Source organism: Dendrobium catenatum, unplaced genomic scaffold (genome assembly GCF_001605985.2).
Source record: "Dendrobium catenatum unplaced genomic scaffold, ASM160598v2 fragScaff_scaffold_156, whole genome shotgun sequence".
Lineage (NCBI taxonomy): Eukaryota > Viridiplantae > Streptophyta > Magnoliopsida > Asparagales > Orchidaceae > Dendrobium > Dendrobium catenatum.
The window spans coordinates 11,399,753-11,411,831 of NW_021318618.1; the positions used below are offsets into that span (position 1 = coordinate 11,399,753).

A 12,079-nucleotide genomic window follows, 5' to 3' on the forward strand; every position below is an offset into this window, starting at 1 on the left:
CATATATAATATATAATAATAACTATTATATATATCAAACATAATCAATTCATAAACATACACTTAGTATGTATGAATGATTGATAAATAAGAAGCAAATTCTAGCCTCGTGCAAAACACATTTCACACAATGAGATTAAATTTGTCATTTCTTATTCTAAAATCATAAAAATATTATGTGAAATAACTTATAATACAAATGTATTGTGGTGGTATTATTACCAAATTTAACCTAGAGTTAATAATATAGTTTTTTAATTTTAATTATATAATTTTTGCAAAGAACCATGGAGTTGGTGCATCTTAACAAAATAATTTAGCACACTCTTATGATTAATAACTATTAGACAAATCATCTCTCTCTATTAGGTGTGACTAATTAATGACATGCTAAATTACCTGCCAAACTCCCGAACCATATATTTCCAAAGGTAGCGAAGAGAAAGGGTGAAGCATGATGCTATAGAAAATTATTAAAAATAAAAAATTAATTCCTTCCATTAATTACCTACGCAAAATTTTGCAATATGACATATGTCTGTTGTATGCAACTAATTATTAATTATCAATTTATGGAGCATCCCTAATGTCATTTAAAAGATGTTAATATAAGGAGGATGATAGATAAAATAAAAAAATATAAAAAATATATATTATTTTATATATATATCTATACTACTATATAAAAGTGGCTTGGGACTTCACCCATAGCAAATCTTGGCCATTCATTTTATATCTTCAAAAATTATCCTAGCCATTCATTATATTATAAATATTTAATAAATTTAACAAATCTGAAAATATATAATAATTACCCCCACTTTACTTCTCATTTTTAAAATTGCTTTTCAAATAATTAATTAAGCATTTATACTATTATTATATATACTATCTATACTACTATATAAAAGTGGCTTGGGATTCCACTCTTATCAAATCTTAATCGTTCATTTATAAATTTTTAAAATGATCTGGAACGTTCATTTATGACTCCTCAAATTCTTTATTAACACACTCGCATAACTTCTACATACAAAACATTTATTCACTCATTTAAAAAAAAATTAATTTCACACTAACGTTTCTATAATAATTTCATATGATATATAAATGCCCTTTATAACTCACATTAAATTAATTTTAATTGTTCTTAACGCTTGAGTTTCCATCCATTATATTAAAAAGTGAGCTCGTTCTAAATTAATTTTAAATATTCTTAAGGTTTTAATTTCCCATCTGTTTTAACTAAAAACTGGGCTCATTCGAAAGATGAGACGTCGGCCCCTCCTCTTCCAACTCTTCGTTTTTTTTCTTTCAGAAATGAATAATGAAGTAATACACATCTTGATTTCGTGCCTCTTCCGATTCCGCTCCTCTACCGTCTATTTAAAAAAAAAAAACTCTAAAATGAGATTCTTTGCATTCTTCTCCTGGAAGTCACGATGGGAGTCATGGTTTTTTAAGCTTCCCACTCTTGGAGTCTCACACGAGCAGCTCGTCGACGACGGCCATCCCTCCTCTCTTCCGACTCCAGTAAGCCGTAGTCCACCTCCTCTCTCCCAGCCTCCGGCCAGATCCCCATGCCGACCTCCCTCTCTCCCGTCCGACCTGCTGCCGCCGTGCCTCATTCCAGTCGGCCTACCACGTCGACGTCGGCCTCGACCTCCTAGCGGAGCCGCCCTTCGCCAGGGAAGCCTAGCTCGCTCACTGATACTACAAACTCCAATTTGATTGAAGCTAGGTTGTTGGCAACTCATGTCGTTGCAAAGCCAGGAACGACATTTATTCATGTAAGAAAGCAAAGCAATATTAACACCAGCTGCTATTCTTCCTATAAATTCACATTTCAATTTTTTTTTTCTTTTGTTTCCCAGCAAAGGAGAAAAATGTTTGTGCAGAAACAAATTTATTTTGTTGTTGAAAGGCAAAATATATTATTAACAAAATTTCCTGCTATCCTTTATAAGGTTCAGATTATATTGAAGGATAATCATCATTTCTCACCTAATTAAATTTTGTATTATCACCTTTGAATGCAGTATCATAATTGCTCCGTCTCTTTAACATCATTACAGCCTATTTTAAGCATGATTGCAAGTTTTTTTTTTCTTTTTTTAGATAACTTTATTATAAACCTAATGCATCAAAGTTTTTGTGATGGAACATTCCAGTTGCATGATAAGAGAATTGTGATTTTTAAAACATAGTGATTTTGAAATAAGATTGAAATCAAATAATTGGTTAGAAAATTTTGATAGGTGAAATACTTTTGAGTAAAACTAGACCTTTAAAATAACTTGCATATGACATGCAATCCTGACTAATTTTGATAAGTGCAGCTTTTTGTCATTTCCGTTTGGGGTTTAGGGTTTCGTTGCTTAGTTTTGATTCTTTTTTATGATAATTCGAGGATAAATCTCTTTGTTGTTAAGTGTTTAGAGTGATGATATCCTATGTTAGCTTGGTTTATTCGAGGAATGATTTGATTATTTTGTTGGATTTTGGAAATAAAGAAGGCATTGGATTATAGCAGGTTGTGATCTATTGTTAGAATTGTGTAAATTGATTTATTTTATGAGTTTAATGCATTGAATTTCTGTTTGTTGTCTATTCTTATTTTATTCTCAAATGTATGTCATCTTGAGTCATTTTTGAACCTATGCACGTTGCAAAGTTCCTGTATCGAACTTATGTTAAGGAAAGTGTAGGTAGACTTTCGACAAGAAGTAAATCGACAATGATATATTCTCATAAGATAATGGAATTATATCTATATCTATACTATATTTATACTACTATTATGAAATTGAATTATATCTATATTTATACTACTATTATGAAATGGGCTTAAGTTTCCACCTCTAGCAAATCTTGTTCTTTCATTTTATTTCTTCAAAAATTATACTAGCCATCCATTTAATTGTACTATATTTTTTTATTACTTCAAACGGCTCTTTAAAATGCATTTATATTATATTACATTTTATTACTTTAAATTGCATTTTATTATTTTAAATGGCTCTTTAAACAGCTCTTTGAATTGCTCTTTAAATTGCATTTATATTTTTTTATTTCTTCAAAAATTATACCATATTAATTGCATTTAAATATTTCATAGAGAATCCACAACCTTTTCAATACAATTAATTACAAAATTTAAACTATTTAATAGATTTAAACACAATAATAGTACTTCATTTAAGCAAATAAATGACCAGTTGAGCCTCCGTTTCGGCTTTCCTATTCACGATCTATTAGTCCGTTGTTTTCTATCACGAGTGATTTTGCCTAGCATTACATTCGTTGTTTCATATTCGGGTCAGTTCGGCTTGACCTAACTTTTCTTCTTCCTCTCCACTGTCTCTTCCGGTAGATATATTCTCCAATTATTTTATGCTCGTCAAAGTTTATAACAATTATCCTACAATTGTAGCTAATGAACTTCTCTTTAAGCATTCTTCTTTTCTCTCCATCCTAATAAATGTTATACTCCTTCGCCTCTTATTGATATTAAATCTTTTATTTCATAGTCGAACTGGTTGAAATATCTATCAGAGCCAAAAAAATGGTTGAACTTCATGCTGGTTGGAATCTCCATTAGTGGTTGATAAAATGATTAAATTGCTTACATTTGAAATGACATTTTCATCCATGTGACTACTTTCATTGGTCTATTATGATTTCCCTTTTTCTATTTCAATTGAGCTCTCTACTCTTCTTGTTTCTAAAAATAGGCAATATTTTTAATAAATTTATATTTGTCAATTATTTAATAAATTTATATTTGTATATGTGCACTTTCTTTTTTTTTTTAAAAAAAATTCATGTTGATATTTTTTATTGCTTTTGCTATTTTTACTATATTACAAGATACAATATATAGATTTTGCTATATGATTCTATAAGTCGCATTGTGGCAATTGGTATACTCATTTGATTCATTAGTTTGTTTGGCTTTTTCAACTGTTGGAACAATGATTTAAGTTTTCTTTGTTCGTTTTAATGAGAAGGCAACCATTTGGCTGTGAAAGGGACAACTTAAGTATGCAATGGGTATTTGAAGGTTTTTCTCTCTACTCTTACTGCTTCAAAAATAGGTAATATTCTTTACAAATTTATTTTTCCCAAATCTTTTTATAATAGATATATGTTTGCATTTGTGTGCTGATTGTTTTTATATATTAGGATTTTTATAAGTTCATGAATTGTTTATTTGTATACATCTTCACTTATATCATTCTCTTATATATTCTTATATTAAATCTCAGATTTGCATTTTATTCTAAATGACACTCTATGATGTGGGTCATCTAACTTTTTTTTTTTTAATATATAAGGAACACTGTTAAGTGTTAACCTTCATCTTTTCTTTTCACAACTACTAGCACCTATAATTTTTTTATTTAAATTAAATCTATACTATCTATCTATACTACTATATAAAAGTGGCTTGGGATTCCACTCATAGCAAATCCTGATAGTTTATTTATAATTTTAAAATTAATCTACAACGTTCATTTATGACTCTTCAAATTCTTTTATTTTTCACTTCTTGCAAAAAATTTATTATTTCATTATAATGAATCTTACTTTTTTTGAATTCAATTGATTATTTAGTTCATAAAACCAAATGAATTTTAGATTTCTTTATTAGTCCTTATTGGTCTTGCGAGAAATTGTGGTAAAAAGAATATTATTTCTCATAATTCAATAATTTATGATTTAATGAAAAAAAATTTAAAAAAAAAATTGATAAAGCCCTACATCTTTTTCTTGATTTGTCATTTAAGATTTCTCCTTGGCCTAATGTTGAGATTTTGATAACTCTCATTTCTTCTTATTATCACAAACGTCTTTTACTTCAAAATACAAATCAATTTATATTTTTATAATTATGAGACAAATTCAAATCCATCCCAACATAATTAATATGTGCCTAATCGATTGAGTCTTAACTTAAATGATATGTTTAAATGTTGAAAATAAATTATTCAGTTTCATATTCTTGGTTTTTCACTAGATATAATTTTAAATATTTTTCTACAATGAATTTTACGAAAGAAAAATAAGAATATAGATTATATGAGAAAATATGTGATATTATCTGTGATTTATTGTTAAGCTTATCATAAACCTCAGCATACTCATAATTTACCCATGTATTTCTTTGGAATGTTTAATGATGGGCACTATGATTGCAATGTATTGCATTTTTTGATTGATACAATTATTATTTTTTGGTTATTATGCTTTAGTGGGAATCAATTTTGTGGCTTGAATAATTCACATTCAGTTTTTCTAGAGGTGCGTTCCGAGTTATTTTAATCTTAAAATTGACATTATTATAGCTTATTTTAGACACGACTTACTAAGAAATTAATACTATTTTCTTTCCTATTACTTCTACTTTCAAAACATATGGCATTGTATTGTTCAATATAATCATTAGATTAATCATTCAATGGTTTAGATATTGGTAGATACACAATTAAATAAAAAATGTATTGATATATACACTATTAAATCAAGCATAACTGTGAAAAATATATTTGGAGTTGCATATTATTTTAACTATATTATCTTAATTTCATCTTATGATTGACATGAATAAAGTGGATGCAATTATCTCATAGAACAATTGATTAAACTCAAATATTTTTTTTGAAATTGATGTTGAATAAGCCACACGGGATAATCTTTGTTTAAAACATGAAAATCATGTTTTTTATGTCATAAAATTGAAATAATTCAAATTCAAACATACCCTCAAGTTTGATGGAAAGTCATAATATACAAAATAACAGCCCAAGCATATAAACAAAAAAAAATTAGGAATGACATTATTATTTGATGTTGTTTTGTCTTTTAGACTTTGAGGAAATATGAAATGATGAAGAGGAGGTGTGTTGATGTCTTGATTGTGAGATTTAATTTTGGTAATTCAAAATTATTAATTAATATTAGATTAATTATATACTGAAACGGTAATATTTTATATTAGATTAAAAATAGCTGAATCATAAATAACTTATTTATAAAAATCTCTTCTTTTTGAAAAATAATTTTTCTGATTGATTATTACAATAATTGAATATCATAGAGCATTTACTATCTAACAATCAATTAAATTTTAATTAAAATATTTATTTTTATTCAAATATGTAAACACAACTTATTTTTCTCTCTTAAAATTTAAACGCATAAAATTGAAATATTTATCCAATTTTTTTCTTGAAGGGCTATACATTATAAGATATATGATTATAATAATTATTGAAATATTCAAAGGGGTATAATTATACTTACTTCTCTATTTAAAAAGAAAACTAAAATTTATAAACTTTTTTATTTTTTTTAAATTTAAATATAAATCGCCGGGATAAAAGATAAAAATTTTCAAAACTTATCTCATATAAAGAGGATAATGTATCATATTGATTACAATTATGATAAAAAAAATCACAAATGAAGTTTACTCTTATCGAATATATTATATTACCAACTTTCTCATTGGTAATTAATTTTATTTTAAAAAGAAAACTAAAATTTATAAGCTTTTTTATATTACTTGACAATTTAATAGTATAAATTTATAATTATACTTGCTTCTCTATTAAAAAAGAAAACTAAAATTTATAAATTTTTTTATTTTTTTAATTTAAATATAAATCGCTGAGATAAAAGATAAAAATTTTCAAAACCTATCTCATATAAAGAGGATAATGTATCTTATTGATTACAATTATGATAAAAAAAAATCACAAATGAAGTTTACTCTTATCGAATATATTATATTACCAACTTTCTCATTGGTAATTAATTTGATTTTAAAATTATTTGTAGCAATAAATTTATAAAATGAAATATAATGAATTAAAAAGTAATTTTATCTGACATGTATTCTGTTAAATTTTTTTATTTATTACTAATGTTTAAAATTTTATTACCCTGCAATTAAAAGACATATAACTTAAAAGAAAATCCGACTTAAAAAATAAATAATTTGTTTATTAACTACTAAGCTGAATTTAATACCAAAATAATTCATGAATGATAGAAAATTCATATCAATAAAAACTATTTAATTAATCATTTAAAACTTATCATAATGATTATAATTATTTATAATTTTTTTTTCATCTTAATAATGATAGCATATTTAAAATATTTATAATATGAATCTTTATTACTAAATTTTTAGTCACGTGCATTTAATGCACGGGCATTTTTACTAGTATATATAAAAGGAGGATGATAGCTATAAAAAAGTTGACAATATGTAATTTTATTTAATTAAATATTGAGGGCTGATAATGAATTTATTATATAAAAAACCATGTTTTTCTTGCATAAGAGAAACATTAAATTAAAATACAAATGTTGTATGATTGTATCCATCTATGGATAAAAAAGACAAATTTGATTTAATTTAAATTTATGCAAAAGAAAAATAAATGAGGTATGGTAAGACGGGAAAAATCTTGATAATATTTTTCATGAAAGTATAGATTATATGACTTGAAGGAGATAAAGTTGGGAAAGCAACTTAGGCTTTGATTGGCGGCTTTTTTATTGCTTCTTAAAACATATTTTAAGTATAAAAGTTTTAATTTTTGTACTAAAAAGTTGATTTAAGAATCATTAAGCTAGCCATGTCAAAATAAGTTTTAAGGTCGTTAAGATAACTATCTATAGGTGTAGAACGTTTGAATTTAGAAACACAAATTGAAGTGATGATTTAGAGCTCTTTGATAATTCTCTTATGATATGAGAGTTCAAAATATTCATCATGTGGATAAAGTTAGATTTTAATCACGTAATTTAAAATGATATTTCTATTCTTATATCGATTATACTTAAATACTAATTATTCCTATCAACAAATAATGATCTAAGCTTTTTATGTTATTTGGATAAACTCACCCTTGGGTTAGCCCAATAGGCCAACAGAGGCTGGGGTATCCAGTTAGGGATTGATACTGATAGTTTGACCATCTTATAGTTCCCAGTTCCATGAATCTAATAGAGTCGATAGAAGAAGGAATTACATAATAGTATCAGGGCAAGTTTCAGCTCTCATCTTTTGATTTCATACTGAAAAATATTTATAAATGCCAATATAAAAGTTTCATGCATTATCATTCATGATAAATAGGAAAGAGCTCCTAATTAAGAAGTTCATTTTTGCTATTATTAAAGCGCATACATAAATTACATTATGGCATATGTTGTAGGAATAATTTTTTCAATTTACAAGTACTCAAATCCTCTATAATTATCATGATAATTAGATGGTTAAACTCCCAAATCCTACCTTTCTTATCCAATAATATTATACATTATCATGTTAAAAGTTTTTAACAGAGGTTATTAATTAGTAAAATCTAACCCAAATAATTAATTATTGCCCACTAAACTTTCAAACTTCAGTATGTAATCGCAATTAGCACTAAACAAAGAGATTAATTAGCTTGCTTAATGAAAAAAAATTAAAAAACCACAAAGATTCATTTCCAAATTATTGTGGAAGATTCATTTCCAAATGTTGGACAAATCTACTCATTTTATGACCAAAAAATATTATTTAACTAAAAATATAAAAGTGGGGCCATGATTTTCATGGGAAAATAGATAATTGGAGCTTAACATATCAAAAGTTGACTGGAAACAATTAATGTGGTGGGGCCATGGGACAACTCATTAAGACCAATTATCATTAGAGAAAATTTCACTGCCTCTTATTATTAATTTTCTTAATCAAATGCTAAGGACTTAATTCGTATATATCGAGCCTGAAACTTTTGAAGATTTATTATATATATATAAATCTCATTTATGTTAGCAGCAAATGTCAAACTAAATGGCTAGAAACTCCTACACCAATAAAAAAATAGAAAAAAAAAATAGTGGCAATTAATTAATTTAGTTATTTTATTATGAGGAAAAGGATATTGATAATATTTAATTGCTATATATATATATACTTTATATAATTATATATATCATGCCAATTTGTCAACAACAAAAAGAGATAGGAATGTTATAATTATTATATTATTTTAAAATATGTATAATATAAAATTAAATTAATTAATCACCCAATTTCTATTTTCTTATATGACTAAATAATTTATAACTAAAAGATAAATAATGACATCTTGCAGAACAAATTGAAGGGTTGAAACGGATTCATTCAACACGTATGAATGATTTGGATCTGTGGAATTATTTTTTTTAATAAAAATAATTATGGAGACCCTGAAATGACGTGCAAGATTGGGGCTATCATGAAAGCCAAAAATCAGACATGAAAAAAAATTATATCATGCAAAAGATTTGGATTTTATTTTATATTTTGCTAAGCTCGTATATATATATTTTTTTAATTCGGATGTATCTTCTAAATATATTTATTTATTTAGACTAATAATTTAGACTTCATTTGAAATGGTTTTTTTTAGATTAAAAGTTTATTTTTTGGAAAAAAATTATGACATGATTTATAAATGATCTGAAAAAAAAAGAAAATTTTTTGTTAGAGAAGAGTTAAAAAAACAAAAAATTTCTCAAAGCTAGGGGTGTTAAAAGTTGTCACGACACAAAATTCAACCCCTGATCCGACCCCAAAAATATGGTTCGCCTCTGGAGTCAAGAGTCGCACGAGCAGGATGAATTGGACTGGACTCCATCGTACTGCCGACTGCCGCATGGCTCATCGTCGCTCACGTGTCAAAACAGTAATCCACAGTCGCTGTCACCCGTTGAGTCGTTGATCGCCATTGCCCGCGTCGTAGTCGCACTGCTTGTTTTGAATCAAATGGGTTTAGGGGTCGGGTCAACCCGCCAACCCGCATGGGTCAGGTCCGGTTGAAATAGTCAACCTGTTTGCAAAAAACGGGTAGGATTCTGATTGACCCATTTAGAACCGAGTCAACTAGGATTTGACCTGAATTGGACCCAAATTTACACCGCTACTCAAAGCAAAGCGTTTTTTTTGGGGTTAAAATATGCTAATATAAAATTTCTAAAGTTTTATTTTATTTTTTTGAGCGCTTCAACGTTTACTCAATAGAATTAAATTCCATTTGAGCCTTCTATCCTCCCATCCTTTCTTTCCACCCCCTTCCTTCACAAAGACATGGTGAATCTCCGGAAGTTCTGCTGTCTTTCTCGCAAGAACGATGAAGAAGCCGCCGGTCGTTCATGCCCGTAAGTTTCATTTAATCTCTCTCTCTCTCTCTCTCTCTCTCTCTCTCTCTCTCTCTCTCTCTCTCTCTCTATCTATCTCTCTCTCTCTCTCTTCATAATTTCATATTGCATGAGGTGATCAGTTAATTTAATTCAAATTAATTTTGAAAAAAAAAATATTTTTGTTAATATATATATGGATATTTAGTAGCTCAAGAACTTCGTCTAGCAGCTGCTTTGCTGATCAGCCATGGGAAATATTCTCCCTGAAGCAACTCCTGAACGCCACAAACAACTTTAATGACAGCAATAAGCTCGGCGAGGGTGGCTTCGGCGCCGTCTACTGGGGCCGCACGCCCGCCGGCGGAGAGGTATATATTTCTTTAACTCTTAACGATTACTTATAATTTGATTCTGAGTCACAACTTCGATCGCGGTGACAAAAATATTATATAAACTTAGTTGATTTTATAATTTCAATAATAAACCCTAAATTTCAGATAGCGGTGAAGAGACTAAAGGCGATGAGTCCGAAGGCGGAGATGGAGTTTGCGGTGGAAGTGGAAGTGCTGGGGAGAGTTAGGCATAAGAACCTGTTGAGTCTAAGGGGATATTTCGCCGGCGGAGAAGAGAGGCTGATTGTTTATGATTATATGCCCAATCGCAGCCTTCTCGGCCATTTACATGGCCGCCGCTCCTACGATTACTTGCTTGATTGGCGCACTCGCCTGCGCATAGCCCTCGGCTCCGCATCTGGGATTGCGTAAGCTCCTACTATTATATATACTCCTTCCTTCCTTCATCAACATATCTGATCTGATATGATCTGATCATATAGGTACTTACACCATGAGGCGAGCCCTCACATCATCCACAGAGACATCAAAGCCAGCAACGTCCTCCTCGACGCCAAATTCCGGCCAAAAGTGGCCGACTTCGGCTTCGCCAAGCTTATTCCCGACGGCGTCAGCCACCTGACAACGCGTGTCAAAGGCACGCTCGGCTATCTGGCACCTGAATACGCGATGTGGGGCAAAGTCTCTGAGAGCTGCGACGTCTACAGCTTCGGAATTCTTCTCTTGGAAATCGTCAGCGCTCGTCGGCCCATCGAGAAACTCCCCGGCGGAGCTAAGCGCGATATCGTCCAGTGGGCCCTACCACTGGCGGAGAGCGGCAAATGGGACCAGATCGCTGACCCGCGACTGAACGGCCGGTTCGACCCGGCCCAGCTACGTAATTGCGTTATTGTTGCCATTAAGTGCACGGATGGATGCCCCGAGAACCGGCCCGATATGAGGGAGGTGGTCCGGTTGCTTCGGGCCGGGATCGGGTCGGGACGGGTCAAGGAAGTTCCGGCGGTCGATATGGTGGAGGAGGAGAAGAAGATGATTGGCTTGAAGAAGAAAGAGAAAGAGAAAGAGAAAGAGGAGGAGGAGGAGGAGGAGGCGATAATGATGACGGAACCTTCAGATTTTTTCTGTATCAGAGAGAAAAATGAATCCATGATCATGAGGTAATTAACAACACCAAAATAATTGTATCGGAACATTTTGCTTAAAATATTTAAAAAAAAAAATTGTATTTAAATGAGTTTAATCATTTGAGTTTTTTTTTTTGTTTTTAATTGTGTCCGTCTGTCTTTTTATGTAATTTAAAATAATGTGGCTGTTAAAAAAGACAGGTTTTTTTGAACCTTAGTTTGGGAAACAAACAATTATAAGAAAAAATAATTAGCATTTCATTTTTACTATTAAATGCCGCTCTTCATTTGTTGGTTGAAAGTTTTAATTATCAATTAAGAAGTTTTAGATTCGAGTTATATGTATATGATATATGTATAAATTTGACATAATTTACTTAAATATCCTCAAAAATTAAATAAAGCTAACAT

At 29.5% G+C, this 12,079-nt stretch overlaps 1 protein-coding gene across 2 annotated transcripts; it reads left to right on the forward strand.

Moving 5' to 3' along the window:
* Positions 1 to 10,067: 10,067 nt before the first annotated feature.
* Positions 10,068 to 11,899, forward strand: LOC110096233 (PTI1-like tyrosine-protein kinase At3g15890). Of its 2 annotated transcripts, none has more exons than XM_020822076.2 (4): positions 10,068 to 10,209; positions 10,397 to 10,559; positions 10,689 to 10,951; positions 11,027 to 11,899. In XM_020822076.2, the coding sequence occupies exons 1-4, from the start codon at positions 10,139 to 10,141 to the stop codon at positions 11,703 to 11,705; spliced, it is 1,176 nt and encodes a 391-aa protein (XP_020677735.1). In that variant the 5' UTR covers positions 10,068 to 10,138; the 3' UTR covers positions 11,706 to 11,899. The 2 variants fall into 2 exon arrangements, with proteins under 2 accessions (XP_020677735.1, XP_020677739.1); XM_020822080.2 differs by having other exon boundaries at positions 10,069 to 10,209; positions 10,421 to 10,559.
* Positions 11,900 to 12,079: the final 180 nt, after the last annotated feature.

Bases quoted from the DNA above. Each gene is read 5' to 3' on its own strand.
- LOC110096233 (XM_020822076.2), top strand. From the start codon at position 10,139: ATGGTGAATCTCCGGAAGTTCTGCTGTCTTTCTCGCAAGAACGATGAA. The intron at 10,560-10,688 runs GTATATATTTCT...CCTAAATTTCAG, and splicing joins GCACGCCCGCCGGCGGAGAG to ATAGCGGTGAAGAGACTAAA. The intron at 10,952-11,026 runs GTAAGCTCCTAC...CTGATCATATAG, and splicing joins GGCTCCGCATCTGGGATTGC to GTACTTACACCATGAGGCGA.